General features: G+C 37.4%; 1 protein-coding gene across 1 annotated transcript in view; it reads left to right on the top strand.

The window, feature by feature from the left end:
* Cad87A (cadherin 87A) overlaps positions 1 to 23,927 on the top strand; it is a 627,410-nt gene that overhangs the window by 522,140 nt on the left and 81,343 nt on the right. Inside the window, exons 4-5 of the mRNA XM_071599425.1 lie at positions 9,569 to 9,718; positions 13,116 to 13,421. Of these exons, the coding sequence (XP_071455526.1) occupies positions 9,569 to 9,718; positions 13,116 to 13,421 (456 nt within the window). The remainder of the gene's footprint in view (positions 1 to 9,568; positions 9,719 to 13,115; positions 13,422 to 23,927) is intronic.

The raw sequence follows: 23,927 nt of genomic DNA on the forward strand, positions 1-23,927 counted from the left end.
TTTATTAGAATTCGTTCCGACAGCCTTTTTCCCTCTCAACCTACTATGTTTTAAACTTTTTCGTTGGTTTTCCTTTCCGTTCATTCAATTTTCTTCATTCTTGCCAACATTCTCATATTTTAGGCCTACAATCTACGCGTATTCCCCTGCCTTAAGCACCAGGTTTCCGAGCCGAGGAAAACCATACTTTTCATTAGGCTTTTCTTTTCGTCTTTACATAAGGTACCCTTCATAAACTCACGCCCATTCTTAAGCGCGTCTTTACATAACGCAATTCTTATCTGAATATCCTTACTGCATCAAGCGTCATCATCTAAGGGAAAAAATAATGGTAATGACATTTTCGAGAAGGAGAACGGATAAGTTAAAAAACTAGAGCAATTGGAATAGTTTACATATCTTGGAAGAGACTTTGACCAAGATGGTAAAAGTGGGAGGGATATGAGAAGAATAATTGACTTCTTCAAAATAGGTTTTTGAAGGAGGTAGTTGAAAAACGTGACTTGGATTAAGAATGTTAAGAAAAGATCAGTGAAAACCTCGGAATGGAGCGTGATACTGTACGACTCGGAAATATGGACATTGAAGTAAGATTATAGGTGTACATTGGAGGCTTTTGAAATGTGGGTTCGGAGAAGGATGGAAAAGATGAAGTGGACTGAAAGGAAAACAAATGATGAAGTGATAGGCATGGTGAAAGATGAGGAGAGAGAATCGTTGGGAGAAATCCAAAGGAGGCTGAAGAAAGATGAGTTCAGGGCATGTTGATTGGTATTGGGATGTTTAAGACTGTAATACGTGGTCTGTGCTATAAATGCGCCAACTGGTGCAATCTGACGACCATGACGCGGTCTATAGTCCCACTAGCGGTGCTAGTTGCCTGAGACCCAATGTGCCGTCTCGGCTTGGCGGATCGTCGAGCTGTGCGTATGGCGCCAGTTATGTTAGTTCCTGTTTTCCTTATTTTTACTGTTTTTCGAAAATGTAAATTGACGAAATAACGGAACAGCGAATCGACATCAAGTTTTTTGGTGAAGTGCGGTAAAAGTTATAAATAAATTACTGAAATGTTGACAGCTATGAAATTTTGGCAGAATGCTCTGAAGAAAACATCTGTTTTCAAGTGGGTTAAGCGTTTTAAAGATGACCGATAAGACGCCGCGGATGTTGCGAGGCCGAGATGACCTTCAACCACCTGTGTTGACGACAGCATTGATCGTGTGAGGTCACTTGTCCTTACCGATCGTCGAAAAAGTCCGAATGATAGCTGATGACCTGAATTTAGGAAAATCATCATTGCACATTATTTTAACCGAACATGATGGATGGATTCGTCACTATGACAATGCACCTGCACATTCAGCATTGATTGTGAGCCAGTTTCCGGCAAAAAATTCAATCACCATCCTTGATCATCCTCCTTATTCGCTAGATATCGCCCATTGCGACTTTTTCCCACTCCCAAAATGCAGAAATGTGATGAGGGGACATCACTGGGAAGATGTGGACACATAAAAGCAAGAAACGACCAGGAAACTAAAAAGCCTAACTGCCGAGGGCTTCCAAGGGTGCTTTAAACAGTGGAAAAGAAGATGGAATAAGTGCATAGCAACGAATGGAAAATATTTTGAAGGGGACAACAGCGATGTAGGCTAAATTTTGTAAAATAAAGTTTTTATGGCCTCATTTCGCGTATTTATTGGGCAGACTTCGTCTGTTAGGAAAGGAAGACTGGAAGAATGTTGGGAAAGCGAGTAAAATGAGAAAGGAATAGGATAGGGAAGAAGTTGGATAGAATGAAGGAATAATGCAGGAATTGAAGAATGATTTGTTTTTGTGTCCTGATGTCAGGATTACCACTCTAGTAAACCTACCTTAAATGTTATATTGGCCAAAAAATGCTAATCATATTTTTAAAACTTTTCAGAGATCTTTGAAATCTACTTGTACTTTTCTCCTATCCTCTCCAACCTTCCAGAACCTTTCTCCTTGTTCCGCTATTAATTTCTTCCTCCTCACTTCCAGTTCTAAATTTTCACTCTTCCACGCACGCACCCAGTAATTTCACTCACGCACGCGAAGCCAGTAAGCTCATACGCACGCACACACCCCCCCTCCCCCAAATCCATCCCCCGAAAAAGTAGCGTGTTACCTACCGCCAATCGTTAATAATTCAGGTCTCCCTCTCAGACCCTTCCACCCCACTCCCCGTCTTTGCACACCAACCCCCCCCCCTCCACCTCTTCACCTTACCATCAACTCAACCCCTCTGGGCGCCAATTTCTTCTCTTCAATTCCCTTGCAGTCCCTATAACCTCCCTCGCCTATAACCCTGTTCATATTCCCCTGGAGCTCCTCTCTACCCTAACATTGGAATTTTTTCCTCCATCTCTCCTTTCCACATCTTCTTAGGGGGAGGGGAGTAGGGGTGGCGCCTGTTCTTCTCCTCCTTAGCGCCCTCTATCTATCTCCTCCTCCGGGGGTCGAGCACTCCATTATGGGGTTGATTCCAGTAGATGACCACTCTATGAGTCGGAAATCCCTGGAGGCTATTTTAAGTTGGAGGGAAACGTTAGGTTCCCTTGTGAAAGAATACTATATATTGATCGTTTCAAACCGTCTCCGTTTACATTATATCCCAAATCGGCATTCTGGGTAATACTTCATCAACTCGATAGCGACCCACCAATGGGAATATTTAATAAATTTTCAAAATGGTCGTTTTAATACTTTTTGTTTTCATCTAGGTGGCCTATGCCGTTCAATGTGTGCGTTCTGTAGTGGTATCAACGGTTAAGTATTCTGAAAATTTCACCTTTAAACTTATGTAAAGAGAGTTTGAGCTTTAGAGGAATTTAATTACGATGCTTTCCACGTTATATTTTTCCATCTTTATTCGTTAAAGGTAATATGTTTGACATTCGTGTTATGAAACGGCAATATTGCAATATCCTGACATTATTTAAACATTTAAACGGTTAAGAGTCAACTGATGTAAAAATCATTATTGAAAATATGCAGGTGTAGTTATTTTTATAAAAAACCAATAGTTTTACGTATCAATGTGACATTTGCCTTAAGTGAAAAAAAAAAAATATATATATATATTCTATTATGTATATATAATAATATATATATATAGATTTATTTATTTGTATGTAAAATCTACATACACATATGTATATATGTATATATATATGTATGTATGTATGTATGTATGTATGTATATATATATATATATACATATATTTCTATTATAAATATATAATTATATATAGATTTATTTATTTGTATGTAAAATCTGCATACACATATGTATATATATATATATATATATATATATATATATATATATATATAAATTTGGACGGCATAATTGGTCAGAAACATTAAACAGATAGCACCTAAAAGGACTCATATTCGGTCGGACAAGCCTTCTTCAGGTCGGACTGCTGACTGTCAGCATGCAGTCTGACCTGTAGAAGGCCTCAGAGAAGGCCGAAAGCTTAAACTTTCTAAATTGAGTGTCCTTTTAGGTGTAATCTGTTTCATTTTTTTGTTGAATTGTTCCGTCCAAATGTTATATTGCTCTCGTGAGTGCTTCTACATTATCGATATATATGTGTATATAGTAAATATATATAAACACGTAATTATATATATATATATATATATATATATATATATATATATATATTATTGTCAATCTTTTACCATTCAACAATTAAAAAGTTTTAGATGGACACCGACTGATCAATGTTAAACTTCTGGAACCCACACTACGTTAAACTATTCTTCAACTTTGAATACTTCCATCCTCCCTTCATTCTATCCAACATGTCCTTCTTCCCCTCGCTTCCTTGCTTAAACAATTGAATTTATAACTAAAATGTATCTTATTTTCTAATAAATCGGTATCATGTGTTATATTTGTAATGTATTTGTTAGTTACGAAGAATTAAATTAACTAAAAGAGTTAATAATAATTAAAGATATGCCAGACGCATGGGCAGTATTATTCAGAGGGTTAATATTTTACCTGTTTTAGATATTTCCACACGAAAAGTTTTTATCTCCAAATTTATTTTTGTCCTCCGATGCATTGATGTTGATTCCCTGATCCAATTTTCGTAGGAACGTAATCATGCGTCGTTATCGAAGTTAATTCAATGGATCCGCGGATTATATTTTGAGAAGATCAGAAAAAAAATTGTGAAAGTTTGTTCCCTACGAATTTTACCCTGTGATGACGTCTAAAAACATTTATTTTCCCTTTAATATCATGTTTTTGTATCATTTGCGATGCATTTTCGAATACAAATAAGTCGACTCTTATATTTTTGGGGCCAGCATCGTCGTGTTCAATTACTGATGATCACAATGGTGTAATATGTTGATTAAACAGCGTGAGTTTATCTACATAAGCCTGTAATATACTATGATGAAATATGACCAATTCTATCTTTTTCAATGCTCGAAATTTACGTTTGTTTCATAATCCATCCGCATCCGACGCAAATTTCATTTTGGTGGAATGAAATTACTTAAATCCCATTCCACGCAGTCATGTCGCGTGAGCACGCAATAAAAATTAAGACTTTTTATTTAATTTTTTTGCGTGACTTGAAAATTAAAGGGAAAATCAGAAATTAATTTAAATCAATATAATCTGTGATGCGATGACTGGAAAAAGTAATTTCTAAAGATAATTGTTAATGGTGGGTCGCGGTAGTCTAGGGGGTAGAGCGTTGGACTATTGACCGGAGGGTCCCGGGTTCGAGTCCCGGGCGAGGCACTCTGGGCACCTGCAGCTCCACCCAAGCTATGTGATTTTTCGAGGACCAGATCTTCCTGGGAAACCATAATCGGCACAGGGAAAGGAACTGGCCCTGGAATTTCACACGCCGTATAGGGCTTAGTACTGGGTGACCTCCACCATCACCTACCAAACCGACCTTCTGGTTGATTACTGTGTTTAATTGTTAATGGTAGTCTACCTCTTGATGCGGGGTAATGCAGAGAGAGAGAATGATCATCGCTATACTTCTTAGATACGTACTAGACACCCAAAATGACACAACGCACTATGATAACCTGTCCTTGGATTCCGTAAACTTCCTTCCTCACTTCATTCCGTCCAACATGCATTTCCTATTTGATCCCCTTCCTCATGTGCCAAACGCTTTCCCCTCTATCACAGTCTTAAACATCCCATTGCCAATGCAATCGCTCTGAATCTATTCTATCTTGCCTCCTTTTTGGGTTCTCCCAGCAATTATCTCTCCCTCACCCCACGATGAACGAATATGAACGACCCTTTTCTGGACATCCGTGCACAACGTCCCTGTCATCAATTCCCTTCTCCTTGTCAAAGCAAGATTCCCTCCTCATAGATGCTACGAATCAGTCCATATAGTCTCTTCCTCCCACATTTTAGTAAGCATTTCAGTAGTTCGGCAGGAATGTTGTCTACCCCGCGGTCTTGTTTGGTTTAATCTCCCGTAATGCCTTTCTATCCCATCGTCGAGTGTGTCTGGACCTCAGCTGTCTTCATCTACGTCATAGTCTCTTTCTATGTCTAACCTTGCTGGCCTATGCTCTTTTCCATAGAGTTCTCCTTTATATTCCTTCCATCTCTCTTGGATCCTTTCTGTGTCAACTATTGTCTTACCCGACTTATCTCTAATTGTTAGCACAGATGTTCCCTTCTTACTTCACGATAGTGATCTATCCTAGCTGTATAGGGCAACAATTTCGCCTTTCCTCTGCAAACTTTCCATATCCTCGCACTGCGGCTTCCACAATGCTTATTTTGCTTTATTTGTGAACCGTCTCAGTTTATAATTTAATTCTTCGTACTTCCTTCTGCCTAATATATATATATATATATATATATATATATATATATATATATATATATATAGAATATATATATATATATATATATATATTCTAATCATCTCAATCGTGGTCCATGGTTTCCTTGTCCTTTTCCCATTATTGTTCCTACAGTTTCTTTTGCGGCTTTCGATGTCCCTTTTTTGACATATTCCCATTTTTCCTCGATAGTACTCAGCTCCATTCCCTCATGCATGATTTTTTTCTACAGCCTGCTGATACTCCTTCCTTGTCAATCCAGTAAATGCTTCTACATTCCATTTCCTAAACCGCCACCCCTGCCTTATCCTTTTGAAACGGGCGCCACACTTCATAATAACTGAATTGTGGTCGAAGTCCGCATCCGCTCCCGGTAAGCTATGCGCATTGATCACAATGTTCCTAAATCTTTGCCTAACCATAGTATAATCTAACTGATACCTATATACCTCGTATATATGTTTATATATATATATATATATATATATATATATATATATATATATATATATGTATATATACACTGGTAAGAACAAGTTTTAAAGGTTACAAGACAAAAAAAATATTGTATGCCTGCAAGCCACAAGGATGGTCAAGTTAAAAGGGTTTTGCCCAATGGAAACGTTGAGGGTGGAGGGGTGGCCTGCAGAATGGTATTACCCCTGAGGTCGTCGTTGTCGGTGACCTCCAGTTATCAATCCGCGGAGACGCATTTCTGGTACCATGTTCTCCCATGAAATCGTGTGGTGGTACAACTGTTATGAAATCATGTTCTCTTCCTTAACCTTAAGGAACCTACCCAGGGAAAGGCTGACTCTAGTTCAAAGGGAGACTCGAGAGGAATTACATTTACACATTTATTATTATGTTACGCTTAGAGGAATCTACTTTTTTTCAAAATTTCTCATCATAGAATAAATTCATCCGCTTTTGTTTTTTTTTAATGGCAATGGTGGACATCGTGTTGAAATCAATTTCGCGTTTTTCACGGATGAATATAAAAGCAATAGATGTTACATTTAAATTTATTAATGTTGCATATTTATTCCGGAAATAATGATACGATGCAAAAACGATATTTCAATCAATTCTCATGACGTTTTCATTGATAAAATATCAGCGATTAGTGGGGATATGAATTTTCTGCTGCCGTTGAATTAGGAAACAAAATTTTTCATTGCGGTACGTAATCCAAAGTATTTAAAAATGCACGGACAATCGTGGAAAAAATATGACAGAGCGAGATATTGTCATTAAATGTATCCGATATGCAAAAACGTTTGGGAAAACAAATTCCCAAGCAATCACCGCGTACCTTTCAACTGTGTAAAATTTTAAAAGTTCACGTCGGCTTGATAAATTATTTAATAGAATAATCTCTACCTAATATTGATGAGTCTTACCGATGGACGTATGGATTTGTATATTTAATTTCGGGATAAAATGTGATTCCTATTTGATTAACCTTCCATTTCAAAGTATACATGTGTTAAATTCATTGACGTTGGTCATTTGCAAATATCCTATTGCGTGCGTAGCGTATTTCAACAGTCATTTGTTTAGGTTTTCATGACGACGTGGTATTTGTTTAATTTGCTTCTATTACTAGTTGATTTTAATGCTTAGAAATTTTAATCGAAATATTAGTATAGTAGCCAATTACTGGTAGTTACAAGCATATAATGTTGATTTTTTATTTTAAAACATTTTTGTGAAAATACAACTATTTTTTCATCAATATTCTTTTCTTTCTATATAAAAGACCTTTGCAGTTCCTTTGCTAAGCATTAATTTCCCATTATAATGCTTTTTTATTAATGACTCTCTGTCATCTTACGTCTACAGTTTACCGTACAGGAAACGCATAGAAAAGGCGAAAAGAGATTCAGATCCCAATGTTTGTTCTCGTAAATATTCAAATGTTCATGAATGAAAAAATTATATAAATAATGTATTGCAAATAAATAATTGCATTTCTTGCACTAATTTCAATTTTTCAACATTGTGGAAATGTTATTACTTTATTCGATTGACAAAAAGCAATGCTTAATAACAGATTTTTTTATGATTTGATCATTCTGTGAGTTTAAATAACGAAATTAAACCAAAATCGGCGGTGAAATTGTTAATTCACTGATTATGTGTGCATACTAAATGAACACCAAGCGAACTATGAATAAATATTGCCGTCCATGGTAAATACTCATAAATAATCAGTTATTAATGAAAGTCTGTGATTGGTGGTTGAAAAACATAGAGTACGGCAATAGTATTAAATGTTTGATTTATTCAATTTTTTTATAATTCCATAGAGTTAAAATTTTTCACTTAAAAAAAAGAAAGACTTTTAATTACTGATTAAAAATTTATTGGATTTTCGGATGATTAAACGTTAGTTAATCAGTCAGCCAAAGGTTTACAATTAGAACTTAGCTCATTGCAGAATCAAAGTGAAGGGTGTGGGATGAGATTCAGTCATAGGAAAACTTGGATAATGAGATTCTCAATAAAGACGAAAGCTAAGTTGGTAATGAAATTTAATGGACATAAAACTAGAACATGTGGTCCAGTTAACCTATTTAGGAAGTGTTTTGGACGAGGGTGACTAGAGGGGATGGACAATTCAAAGAAAATTTGCAATAGGTGAGGAAGCGTTTGCCAAAAGACGAGCTTTAATGAGAATCGTCTTAAAATGGATGATTTAAAGAAAATACTAGGTAGATATGTGATGTCCAAGTTGAACATTATGATGGAGGGTAAAAAATCAGATCATGTGGAAAGCTGGACTAATTAATTAATTCTTCCCAACGAAAATCATTGAGTAGTAAGGATTGCTAAAAAAAAATTCCTATTCTTTGTGAAGAGAAATGAGATATGATGGCAAGGAGGGAGAATTATGTGAAGAAAATACTTGTTAAAACTTTTTGAAAAAAGGGCGCATTTTTGTATGGCTCGGAAACTTGGTCGTTGAGGTAGGATGATAAGCGCAGATATTTGAGACCTATGAGACTTGAGTGTGGGGAAGAATGGAAAAAAATAAAACTGACGGAAAGTAAAGCAAAGGGAAAGGCACTGGATACAATAGGCAGAGATAGAAGAAGGCTGTTTGGATTAATATGAAGAAATCAGGACAAGTGAATGCAAGAGACATACTGAGAGAGGCAATGAAATACTGAGGACTGTGATACGAGGGGAGTGATATAGAGGGGAAAATACTTGGAAATCGAGGTAGAAGAAGGAACAGAGAATGGATATTTTGGATGAAACTACGTGAGGTAGAAATTATTCAGAGCTAAATAAATAAGTTCATGTAGTATGGGTTCTAAGGACATGCTTATAAGGGATTAGGACTACAGCAGTGTGTAGCTCTGGGGTCCATCGAAAACCTTATCCTAAGACGGCGTACTAGTGCCAACAATAATAATAATAAAAATTTGACTGATTAGGCAGGCTATTATTTTCTTCTTCTCACCAAAAAGAGACGTAAACCTTAGCATATGGTTATACAAATATATTTTATAGATATTTTTTTTTAGTTTAAGGTGACACCAGGCATTTAAAAGGGCTGTATTTGTTTAATTGGAAATATTTTCCTATGGTTTATTCATCACTTTGCACCCGCCGCCATTATTTTACTTTTTTTAGCCAAACTCTTTTTATCACTCTCTCTCTCTCTCCTCCATTTCCTCAGGCGAGTGATTCGCTTCGCTTCTTCGTGACGGTGTCCGACGACGTGGGCCTCACGGGCGGAGAGCATCACGATGGCGGCAACAATGTACTCAAAGTCCCAGTGACTGTGATCCTCGCCGACCGCAACGACAATGCTCCAGCCTTCAAAGATGTAAGTACCCGACAGCAAGGCTACAGAATCCCTCCTCCACCCCCCTCCCCGTTCCCTTCCCCGTGGATTGTACCATGTACCAATCCGACATGTACCAATTGAATCATCATCCCTTGCGAAGCCCGCGATTCACATAGGTCACGAGTTTGATCATTGGAAACGTGTAGACAATGCCGTCTAACAGTCAAAACAAAGTGTTTGCGCATGCGTGAACATCCGAAGTCGAAAAGGAGAGTTGGATCGTGTGTCAATGGATTAATTCTCGACTTCGGACCAAGATTGCATCCAATATTAGGCATCCAGATTTCATTAAGTGAAATAAGTATCGGTGTCAAGATTTTATCAACATACAGGTGACATATCGCAAACGACCAATATTTAACGAAGCTTGAATTACGGCAGCATTCGCCGTAAATTATCGAGTAAACTGTATCCTAGGTGCCAAAATATTTGCATAGCTATGGGAGCGATAGAAAACAAGCGACAAAATATATTAATTTAAGGCATTTAGCTGATTTACAGCCGGTGTTTATTTAGGCTGAAAATTTCTGGATTTAGCAGCGTAGAAAATGTAGAACTACTTTGTTCGTTAGTAATTGGACTTAAATATTTCATTATTAGTTTCAAAATGTGTATTCGTAAAGTATAGAACAAAATTATAAGCTAATTATTAGGTTAATTCGAATGTGATGGCAGCTTCACGTAATAATCCGAATTTAAAATTAATGGTTAATAACGTAACGGTTTAATTAATGAACAGAATTCATGCCTTGCTTGTGCGGATATCATGCATAAACAATTCTAAAAAAATGAAAAAAATGTCACCGAACATTCTGAGGAATGTATTTGTTAATCGATCTGCGTCGATAGTCGATCATAGTGAAGGGAAGATAAGAGATAATCGATTGCAAAATTTTAATATGCGGAATTTAGCCCATAGATTTGCGATATTACCTTATTTTTTGTGGTACACATATTTTAAGAGCGTGTGTGTGTGTATATATATATATATATATATATATATATATATATATATATATATATATATATAACAAACTTGGACAGCAACAAACAATATAAGAACACATAAAAAGATCACTCACACGTTATTTCTTGATCATTTCGACGGAATGCAGCTCCGTCTTCATCGGAAGAAATAGGAGTAATGACTGCTGGAATAGGAGCAATATATATATATATATATATATATATATATATATATATATATATATATATATATATATATATATATATATACTACCTTGATCAAAAATTTCCCGGAATTTATTCAGAAAATTAAAAATACAAGTTTATTCATCTAAATCTATATTGTCCCCTTCAAAGTAATCCCCATCGACTGCAACACACTTATGCCAGCGCTTGATCCAATCCTCGAAACATTTTTTATATTCGGTTTTCGGTATGTCCATCAGTGCTTCCTGCGATTTTTCCATTACTTCCTCTCGGCTGCTAAAACGCGTTCCCCGTAATGGTTTTTTAACTCGATTGAACAGAAAGAAGTCACAGGGAGTCAAATCAGGTGAATTCGGTGGCTGTTGGATGGTATTTGTTGCATTTTTCGTCAAAAAATTACGAATAATGATAGCACTGTGCGACGGTGCAAAATCCACGAGTTTTCTGCCCACATTTCTGGTCTCTTTCGGCGAATGCTTCACGCAAACGTCTCATAACGCCCAAATAATACTCTTTGTTTACTGTCTGGCCTTCTGGCAAAAATTCATGATGCACTACACCGTTGTAATCCATGAAAATCGTCAGCATTGCCTTCTTTTTTGACTGAAAACGACGTGGTTTTTTTGGTCTCGGCTCATTTGGTGAACGCCATTCACTTGCCTGATGTCTGGATTGCGTGTCGTAGTCATAAACCCACGTCTCGTCTCCAGTAATGATCCTTTTGATGAATGTGGGATCGGATTCAGCCTCGCAAATCATGTCTTTTGCGACGTCAACACGGTCTCTTTTTTGCATGAAATTGAGGTCTTTTGGCATGCTACACGACGGAAACCCAAATCATTAACCACAATGTCTTGGGCGGATCCATAGGCAATGTTCAAGTCCTCCGCTATTTCTCTGATGGTTAATTTGCGGTTATTGACCAACATTTCTTTTACTTTATCAATTTTTTCACCGACTTTCGATGTCGATGGTCTGCCACTGCGTTCATCATCTTCGATTGACTCACGACCACTTCTGAACCGCTCGTGCCACTGGTAAACGACCGTTTTTTTAGAGAATCGTTGCCGAAACACTTTTCCAACATTTCCAACGTCCGTGCGCCACTAAATCCGTTTTTTACGCAAAATTTAATACAAGTTCGTTGTTGCAAATTTAAATCCATTTCTGCAATTGTAAAAAATCGCCAACACACACAGAGATAGATGTACTCTTGGCTACGTAACTTTTGCAAATGTCAAGTTATGTCACTAAGATTTAAAGGGAATATCAACAACAGATGTACCAATTTAACAAAAAAAATAGAACTCAAATCGGAACGATGGGAGCGCCACACGGTGGTTATTCCGGGAACTTTTTGATCAAGGTAGTATATATATATGTAAGTAGACTCTGACCAGCTTTTTATTTCAATGTTAATACTCTTTCTTGATTGTTAAAGTTGGAATGTCATACGAAATCTTCGCTCATAGTTCATTTTTTAGCTAAAATCGTTCTTCTGTGTTTGAGTGCCGATTACATTAATCGATGGAATGGAGCATAGGTTTTCAAACAACAAAATTCAGGCAATTTATCCGCGTATTCGTTCGTTCATGCAGTGCATTTTTTTCTTTCGTTCATCAAGTCGATCCCCATATTCATATTTTCTTTCGTTCGAGAATGTGTGCATTATTTGGCTCAATATTCATTCCTTCATTCACTAAGGCCTTAGTATCGCGAATTCGTTCATTCGACAATTTGTTGGCGCGTTCCGAAAATCACCGCCATTACTGCAATCTCGTTCCAAATTCGACCGTTGGTAACTTGCGCCTATGGATTATTGCGTCATATTGATGGCGTTTCTTTAACAACTTAGACAAAATAGCTTCCAAATACGATCCATGCATCAATAAATAACGGTATTTGTACCTAACGACATCTGCTGAGGTTAATAAAAAAATTAATCACCAAATGGCAACCCCGAGAAATGGACTAAATCAGACGAAAAATAATGTTTTCTGCTCATGAATGTGGTTTAATTACGGATTTATACCTCATGTAATTAAACCTTTACAATGATATTCAAGGTCAGCCATGTTGTTTCTTGTTCATTCACTATGTCCCAATATCATTCATTCATTCATTCAGTCTTCCATTCGAAAATTCACATTCGATCAATATTTTGTTCGTTCATAAATTGGGTACTTGATCTTTCGTTCCGCAGGCACCGTACGAGTTCGTGGTGTCGGAGGACACTCCGGTGGGCACCACAGTGTTCCGCGGGGTGAGGGTGCACGACATGGACCTCCTCGGCGAGACAATATCAGTGAGGTGCGAGGACGCTGACGGCGGTGGTGCCAAGGGGAGCGGTGGGTGCACCAAGTTCGAGGTGGTGGCGATCGAAAGTCTTTCGGACGAGGAGACGGACTCTGCGGGAGAGGGCCAGAGGAATTACCACGGGGCCATCGTCCTGAAGCAACCCTTGGATTACGCAGAGAGACAGTTCTACCAGCTGAATCTCGTCGCCTCGGTAAGTCATCTTGTTTACTCTCTCAACATATACATATATATATATATATATACATATGTATACATATATATGTATATATATATATATATATATAAATTCATTCTCGTTGTTACATTATAATTACACATAGCTCTGCATGCATAGAATGAACCATATGAATACACACACGCACACATAACTTGAAAGCATTTGGCGTTTTGAAAAAAGGAAGTTATGTTGTCGCACCCTGTATATATACATACATATACACGTTTCGACGGCACGGCCGTCATCTTCAGGATCTTAGACGTCCTCAGTCATCTGAGTCATCATCGGAATGGCGGCCGCACCGTCGAAACGTCATAACCACATATGTGAGCGTCCTTTCTTTGGGCTTCTAGGTTTCAAAAATCTATATAATTGTTTTATATATATATATTAGGTTAGTTTTTTAGTTTAGTTGTTATATATATATATATATATATATATATATATATATGTGTGTGTGTGTGTGTGTGTGTGTATATATGTATATATATATATATATATATATATATATATATATATATATATATATATATTAAACGTCAACAACCTAATTTCTCGCCTTCTCTAGTAATCTTAGGTATTTGCAGACGATAAAGTGATCAAAAGGAAAATAATCTTTAGGAAATTGCGGGCTCCTCTCGAATGATTCAGACCCGATGGTCGTAGTGGTGTAAAGAATTGGCATTAGAGTTAAATTGACTTGAACATTTTGAATTGGTCAGTTGTAATAATTTTTGCATTACCTGTATAGGCATGTATGTCCACAATTGTTTTTGTGCTTGAGCCAACATATTTTTAAGTATATGTATAAAGTAATAATTTTCCATATATGCATTTAGGGCTGATATCCTAACACCTCCAGTCACACGCTCCTTTGGCAGCTCTCGGGGTATTGTGCAGATGTATGAGTCTCATAGATTACCAGTGTTGCGTCATCGGTCTTTTCTTTTGTTCCTTAATGCGAAGAAAGGCCTTCGTTGAACGCGTTTTTCATCATCCAAAGGCTAACTGAAAAATATTTCAACTTTTAACGGAGTACTTGAGTAAAATAAATTGAAATGTTTCCAAATGGGCATTACACGTTTATGCTAATAATTTAAGAGAAAATTAAATCATCGCTTAGTAAAATATAAGGATAAAAAAGAGTTTATGATCACTTTTTATAGAATAATGAATTCCCCAAGTTTTCAGTTGTGAGCAAAAACGTTTTTGAGAATTCTAATTTCTTCGTACACTACAAACAATTGAGCAACGTGCTTACGTAAAAATAATATGCCTTTCGCAATTCTTTACATTTTCTATGCATTCAAATTTGTTTTATTTGACACATTAAAGCTTTATGAACTTCATGGGGGTGAAAATTCCGCGATAATGATTGATTTATTTTAAGTTCGCATTTGACGTGAATTTATTGGATTACACGCCGGCGGTGACAACATTCGATAAATGTATTGTTTACCTTAGAGTTTGTTCCAATGAAAACAATTATCGTAACGGTTTGAAAAGAACCTGCGAACCCATCATGCATGACCATTAAAACAACTGCGTGTTACCGCGCGTGTTTTCCGGGCGTCTTCTGATTGGTTAAATCCTAACAATAGCGTTATATATATTAAAAATTATCCATTAGTTAATACTATAATTGAGAATAAACCTTTCTGATCAAAATTTTGTTCCATGTCGTCTATTATATTAAAGTTTATGTGCGATATTTCTGAAATGAAATTTAAAGAAATTTTTGACCTTTAGAAAGGGATCTAACAACATATTAATGAAACAAAGGTTATGCGATTTTCTAGAAAGAAAAAGGCTAGGCTAAGCATTAAAATAGAAGGGCAAAAACTAGAGCAGGTAGAACAGTTTTCGAATCTCGGTAGTGTTCTGTACCAACACGGTCAAAGTAGTAGGGACGTAAGGAGAAGAATTGCGCAAGGCAAAGAGGCTTTAACAATGAGGAGGGAGTTGATAACAGGGAGGTTGAATAAGGATGTTAAGAAAAGACTCGTAAAAATTTTGATGTGGAGCGTAGTTATGTACGGTGCAGAAACGTGGTCATTGAGGCAGGAGGATAGACGTAAATTGGAGGCTTTTGAAATGTGGGTGTGGAGAAGAATGGAGACGGTGAAATGGACAGAGAAGAAAACAAATGAGGAAGTACTTGGCATGGTGGGCGAAGAGAGGGGTTTGTTGGGAGCAATCCTATGGAGGCAGGAAAAGTGGATGAAGGGGGTGTTGACCGGCAGTGGGATGTTGAAGACTGTGATAGAGGGGAGAATGTTAGGCAGACGAGGAAAGGGAAGGGACAGGATAGGGATGTTGGACGGGATAAAGGGAGGAAGAAAGTACTCAGAGATGAAGAGGTACCTAATGTAGAGTAGGATACTGGATTTTGTATTTTGTTAGGAATCACAAAATATTTATTTGGTAGTTGTGTCCATCCAAAACCTGCCTTAACTGGTTGATTACTTGAAAAACAATATGTTTCTACGTACACAGGTCTGTACAGGCCTGTAGTCTGAACTGCCTGTTGTTTACCTGGCATTGTTTTTGCCAAATTAGCTCCTTGTTACGTAGTTTCAAGAAAATTCCGCCATTTTCTAAACTTCGCCCAAATTTGACGGATTTCTTCCTTCCTCTCCTCCTGTTTACTTCCATTAACCACCTTTTTTTTGCCTTTTTCGGATTTATTCGAACTGAATTGTGCCTATGCGGATATTGTTCAGGAACAAACTCGCGTTCGCAAAGGGCAGGGATAAAAAGAGGTCAATGGCGCACGTAACATAAACAAAAAGAGGTGGCACACTTCCGCGGCACTGCAAGCCACGGACGCCAGCGGTCTCTCTTTGATCTCTCAAAGGCAAACTTGGTCAGATGATGCCGAATGCATTCATCTTCCGCGCCATGAAACCCGGTCCACTGTTGAAATCGGAAACTGGCGTGGAGTTGTTCGGGAGGAGTGCAAACAGATCCCCCCCCTAGGGGGAAAAGTATTAAGTGGGGAGGGGAGAAATGTTAGGGATCGGAGGGTGTTTGGTTGGAGATGAAGTGGGGTTGAAAAAAGAATCCATGAAATGGTCGATCGAATAAACGCACTAACGTGTTGAAGCCTCTGTTGTCTCGCTCGAGAACCGGTCGCTTGGGCGACGCGTCGGGGAAACGAAAATAAACGACAAATTCGTTCTTCCTTTTTTTTCATCTTTAGCATGAGCGATAAGCCGCGTTCCAAGCTAAGGGTAGGAGTACATACATTCCGGACTGTTGTGAACTTTTGTGCACTTTCAAAGGGGACTTCGGAGGGCCTTTCAAATCTACGCCAGAGCCAGCCTCGTCAACATTCTGGACTGAAAATAAAAGAACGACGAATTTCAATGTTTTGATCTCCATTATAGAATAGAAAAAATGCTTCAATATCCTCCGTTTTGGTGAAGTTGTTGAACGAGAGCTTTCTGGACGTGGAAATTTCAATTTTACTTGCATGTTTGAGTATATTATTTTCATAGTAATGTAGTAATTGGAAGAAATAATAATTAATTTAACTATTTTAAGATTTTTACATTAATTTATTTGTAGAGTAGTTTTAAAAACTTTTTTTTAAATTGGTTTCAGTATAATTGCATTAATTTTAATATTTAAATAGGAACTCGTCAACTAGATCAGATGGACCAGTTTACCCATCTAGGGAGTACTATGGACCAAAATGGTAAAAGTAGTGGGAACACAAGACGGACAACATCGTTAGTCCAAGAAGGTATCAGAAGGAGGGCATTGGTAACTGAGATATTGAGTAAGGATGTAAAGAAAAGCCTAGTTAAAATCTTGATAGGAGCGTGTTTTTGTACCGCGCGGAAACATGATCGTTGAAGGTGGACAATAGGCGTCGATTGAGGGCTTTTGAAATGTGGGTTGTTACGTGGGTGTTTGGAAAGATGGAAGAGGTGAAGTGGATAGAAAGAAAAACAAACGAGGAAGTGCTAGTCATGGTGGGATAGGAAAGATAATTGTTGGGAGAAATCCAAAGGAGACATTAATGCCGGATGCAGAGTATTTTGATGGGCAATGGGCTTTTGAAGACTGTAGCAGAAGGTAAAATAATAGGCAAACGAGGAAGGGGTAGGAATAGGATAGGCTTATGGAATATTATGAAGAGAGGATGAAATAATTGGAGAATTGAAGAAGTTTGTACCGTAGAATGAGGTATCAGGTTGTGTTTTGTTAGGTTAAGCAAAAAACTGTATGGTTGTGTCGCTGTAAAGTGTGTGTCCATCCAGAACCTAAATTAAACGGTTATATTTGCGAATAATAAATTAAATGCATGCATTTTGTTTGAGATATTCATTAAAAATAAATCACAATACTTAATATAATCAAAAATCCCATTACTTTACACATTAGGAATATTATCGGACCTAAAATCTACTCTTGTGGCACTCCATGTTTTATTCGTCTATTTTATTCATTTATAATTATAGACACATATTAATTTCGTCCTAATGTAGCCTTAATACTTTGTTAATTAATTGTCTAGTCATTTGAGTGATATTAACTGGTCTCTACCCACAAAACTGCTGATTCATGCCAGCGAGGATTAGTAGGTTGCGGCTGTTGGAAATTTTCGCAGAGATTTGACCGGTTATGAAACCCTAAATGAGTAGGCTCCACTAAGAGGATGATGTATTTTCTTCCATCTATTAAACTTTTTATTCAATTCACAGGGATTTTCATCTCCGACATAAATTAAGTTCAAATACATTTGATGCTATATATTTTCCTAATTAAGTGTCAGTTTGTTGCCTTAAATCAAGATCAACGATTTCCAAATATAATTGAATAAGTTCCCCGTTTTTTTTTTATTAACTTCCAGAAGTTTATTATGTAAATTGCAATCCGAGTACCTATCTAAAATCTGAAAATCTCAAATTGCTAGGTTATCCAAAAATTTGATTGACTGAAATTCTCATAAACTGTCATGGAAATGTAATAGTTAATTAAATCGGTACTTTCATTACTTTTACTTTCATGCAATATGTCTCTTTAGAAAAAAACAGGACACGCTATTATCAAATCCACCTAACTTTAGTCTCCGTAATAATTAAGGGGTTATAAAATATATTCACTTATCTTTTTGAGATTATAGGGATGAAATAGGGGGGCTTAATTCAAACGAACCCAAATTAATGCTACTCTAGTCAAATCAGTGACGTTCATTCTAGGCGGTAAGAAACCAATTAAATTTGGGAATAAACCGAGTTTAGGCTAACATTTCATTGGCGAGTACTGATTCGGCGAGTCTTGACGCCGGTCAGGATATCATAATCAATCGTATCGCCTCGATAGCCCATCCTAAATTAGCAATCGTGTGTAGGATAACATTACAGAAATTTCATTAAATTTTTAAGAAATTAAAAAAGGCATAAATTAAAATGCTTCCTTATTGATATTCCAAATAATTTTTTAATGATAATTGCTAAATAATTCTTCTCTGTTTGAATTTGATCAAAATGATGGCAGTATCCAAATAAATTAATTTATTCAGATGTCAGTGGATTGATCAAGGAATTCATCAAGTATGTTATAATTAAGGAATAGATGGAATTTTCGACGTTCCCTGTGTGATAGAAGTTACGCCAACGCCTGATAATCCAGAAGTCACTCGTTCGATTCCCACCTAGGTGAAATATACGTCAAACGCCTTAGGCTATGGTGCATATGCTTATCCTTTGTGTTATACATATGCCAAACTAAAATGCCAAAACACTGGTAGTTTTTTTTGCATTAGTGTCATAAAAATACATTTTAAATGTTAACGTGGTGTCTTTTGAAATTTGGGTATGAATGATAAATGTGAAAATATGCTTTGCAGGGTAAAATAATGACGTCCAAAATTTAAACTAACACGGAAGAAGAAGGTTATGTTGATTGAGGAATTCTGAAAAAAAGTATGAAAACGCAAAATGGATATGAAACGTGGTCTTTGAGGCCACAGTGTAACAAAATACTTGTATCGGAGGATTTTGAGACGCTGATATGACAAAGAATGGACAAAATTTAGAATGAAAGGAAGAGAAAACAAACAATTTTTTTTAAATATGGTGGGCGAACGAAGGAAGGTACTGGGGGTAATTCAAATAAGGTAGAGGATATGGATGGCGAATATATGGAAGGATGGAAGGTAGTGGTATTTTGAAAGCCATGAATGAAGGAAGAATGTTCGATAACGGGGTAATGAAAGAAAGCCAGTTTTAGACAGCAAGAAGAAAGGCAAAAGTTACGAAGAAATTATATCAGTAGTGTAGGGAAAAAAAAGAAAAAGTTCTCGAATTACGTGTATATATATATATATATATATATATATATATATATATATATATATATATATATATATATATATATATATATACCTTGATCAAAAATTTCCCGGAATTTATTCAGAAAATTAAAAATACAAGTTTATTCATCTAAATCTATATTGTCCCCTTCAAAGTAATCCCCATCGACTGCAACACACTTATGCCAGCGCTTGATCCAATCCTCGAAACATTTTTTATATTCGGTTTTCGGTATGTCCATCAGTGCTTCCTGCGATTTTTCCATTACTTCCTCTCGGCTGCTAAAACGCGTTCCCCGTAATGGTTTTTTAACTCGATTGAACAGAAAGAAGTCACAGGGAGCCAAATCAGGTGAATTCGGTGGCTGTTGGATGGTATTTGTTGCATTTTTCGTCAAAAAATTACGAATAATGATAGCACTGTGCGACGGTGCGTTATCATGGTGCAAAATCCACGAGTTTTCTGCCCACATTTCTGGTCTCTTTCGGCGAATTGCTTCACGCAAACGTCTCATAACGCCCAAATAATACTCTTTGTTTACTGTCTGGCCTTCTGGCAAAAATTCATGATGCACTACACCGTTGTAATCCATGAAAACCGTCAGCATTGCCTTCTTTTTTGACTGAAAACGACGTGGTTTTTTTGGTCTCGGCTCATTTGGTGAACGCCATTCACTTGCCTGATGTCTGGATTGCGTGTCGTACTCATAAACCCACGTCTCGTCTCCAGTAATGATCCTTTTGATGAATGTGGGATCGGATTCAGCCTCGCAAATCATGTCTTTTGCGACGTCAACACGGTCTCTTTTTTGCATGAAATTGAGGTACTTTGCTGCTACACGACGGAAACCCAAATCATTAACCACAATGTCTTGGGCGGATCCATAGGCAATGTTCAAGTCCTCCGCTATTTCTCTGATGGTTAATTTGCGGTTATTGACCAACATTTCTTTTACTTTATCAATTTTTTCACCGACTTTCGATGTCGATGGTCTGCCACTGCGTTCATCATCTTCGATTGACTCACGACCACTTCTGAACCGCTCGTGCCACTGGTAAACGACCGTTTTTTTTAGAGAATCGTTGCCGAAACACTTTTCCAACATTTCCAACGTCCGTGCGCCACTAAATCCGTTTTTTACGCAAAATTTAATACAAGTTCGTTGTTGCAAATTTAAATCCATTTCTGAAATTGTAAAAAATCGCCAACACACACAGAGATAGATGTACTCTTGGCTACGTAACTTTTGCAAATGTCAAGTTATGACACTAAGATTTAAAGGGAATATCAACAACAGATGTACCAATTTAACAAAAAAAACAGAACTCAAATCGGAACGATGGGAGCGCCACACGGTGGTTATTCCGGGAACTTTTTGATCAAGGTAGTATGTATGTATGTATGTATATATATGATTTCATCGACGTAACACGCAAGTGCCGAATAAATTTGACAGCAACAAACAATATAGAAACACATAAAAAGATCACTCACACGTTATTTCTTGATCATTTCGACGGAATTCTGCTCCGTCTTCATCGGAAGATGGAGCAGAATTACTTCTCTATCTTCCGATGAAGACGGAGCAGAATTATATATATATATATATATATATATATATATATATATATATATATATATATATATATATATATATATATATATATATAATAGGCTGACACAATATAACACAAAAAGAATAGAATAGCAACATTTAAAAGGACACTCACACGGTAAGTTGTTCGATCTTTAGGCCCTCTCAGAGGCCTTCTTCAAGAGAGACTCTGAGATATATATATATATATATATATATATATATATATATATATATATATATATATATATTATATATATATATATGTCGATTATAAGGAAACACTCATACGAGCATAATATTGGGACAGCACAATAGAACACAAATTATATAGTAACACTTAAAAGGACACTCACACGGTAAATTTTTAAGCTTTCGGCCTTCTCCGAGGCCTTCTTTAAGTAAGTCTTACTTACTTAAGGAAACTTTTGTTGCATTTTGTTTCAAAGTGAATTCGCCCTTCTCTTTACCCTTACCCTGGGAGGTCCAACCTGGATCTCCGAATTGATAGTGAATAAATACAATAATATAAACATGGGATGTTCGATTAATTAATACATTCGATCTCGATTCGTTTAAGTTTTTTTTCAATATCTCTTGCGAATTGTTTCGTTCGTTGGGAGGTAAGAGAAAAAACTCAAGACGACTCCGGTTCAAATCCTTTTTTGTGCGTCACCAGAAGAAGAAACAGCACATGCCTACGAGACGAAGATTACTTCATTTCTGCCGCGCGGGATAGGAAAGAGTCCACGTGAGTCTCCCCCAATGTCTCTCTCGCCAAATTCCCTCCTTCCTCGCGTAAGATAGAGGGGAACAAAAAGAATGAGGCACCGCGAACAGAGCTAGCTCTGCGGAGCAATTCAGTGTTCGGTGCGAGAAGTAAGACTGGCGTTCTTTCCTCTTCCCCCCCCCGCCCTCTTTCGCAAACCCACGCTCTCTTCCCCGAGCAGAAATGGCGCAAATATCATTCTAACACTCTCCCTCTCCCTCACTCCCTTAAGTCCCACCCCCACCGCAGTCTTCCCATAGTGCACCCCTTCGGAATAAGAGAGGGTTGACACGGAAGAGGAGAGAGAGAATAAGGTGGAAGGGTGGAACCGGGGGCGGGTGGGGCGAGGGGTAGGGAGAGACAAGAGCCTTCCTTTTAAAAGGTTCCGGGATCTCCTTGGAGCTTCCTGCGACACCCTTCCCCCATCCTCCACAAACACTCCCTCTTCTTCCTGCTCGACCCTTCCTCTCTCTCTCTCTCTCTCTGGGAAAAGGGTTGAGATGGGGCGGAGGGGCGAGGATGGAGAGAAGCAACATTTCACGTTTCCGAAATGGAGTTATAGGCCTTGCCTTGTGACACTCCCGCGTCTGCTGGCAAGAACAAGTCCTTATATCCTGACGTAAAAAAAATATGAGTGTGTGTCTCCGTTGGCGTGTGTGGAAGGCGCCATCGAAATCTGGGGGTGTGTTGCAAACCTTTCTGCTCTGCAAGCTCTTGCATTCTCACGGGAACACGATATGTCTTAAAGTGTAGAAGGTAACCTCACGCAAATATATATAAATATATATAAATATATATATATATATATATATATATATATATATATATATATATATATATATATATATATATATATATAATACATATATATTATATATATATTGATTGATTGATTGGAACATATGTATGCATTGAATACAGTGGGTCGCAGTAGTCCAGGGGTAGAGTGATGGACTACTGACCAGAGGACCCGGGTTCGATTCTCGGGCAAGTCCTCAGCTCCACCCAAGCTAAAGTGATTTTTCGGGTACCAGGTCTTCCTGGGTAACCATAGCTGGCACAGGGAAAGGAACTGGCCCCCCTACCCTGGTGTGTGAATTTCACACGCCGTTGGGCTTAGTACTGGGTGAACTCTACCATCACCTACCGTTCGTTGATTTCTGTGTTTATGGTTCTATATATATACATATATATATATATATATATATACACATATATATATATACAAATATATATACATATATATAATCATTATATATATATATATATATATATATATATATATATATATAATCATATATATAGATGAACACAGGAGATGTGTTAAAGGTGGAATCGAGCAGATCACAAGTGTAAATATATTTCCTTGTTCGCCATATGACGGGTTTTCGTGATTGAATATATATATATATATATTCAAACACGAAATCCCGCCAAACGGCGAATAAATACTCATATATACAGAAACAGATATAAGGAAAAGGGATAGGAACACATATAAAGGACGAACACAATAGAGGTGGGGAAGGCGGAATCGAACGGATCACAAGAGTAAAAATATTTCCTCAACCGGGACTCGAACACCGGATCTTTCCACTTGCCGGGCGGATGCTCTTAACCACTTGAGCTATCGAGGATAGTCAATTTACCCTGAGATCCGTGGGTCTAATATGTCGCCAAGCGCCCCGATTCTTTCAGCCAAGAGATGGCGTCAGGGGGCAGTTTCACCCACCAAATCCTATCCCTTTTCCTTATATCTGTTTCTGTATATATGAGTATTTATTCGCCGT

This window comes from Hetaerina americana, unplaced genomic scaffold (assembly GCF_022747635.1).
Source record: "Hetaerina americana unplaced genomic scaffold, ioHetAmer1.1.p SCAF_11, whole genome shotgun sequence".
NCBI lineage: Eukaryota > Metazoa > Arthropoda > Insecta > Odonata > Calopterygidae > Hetaerina > Hetaerina americana.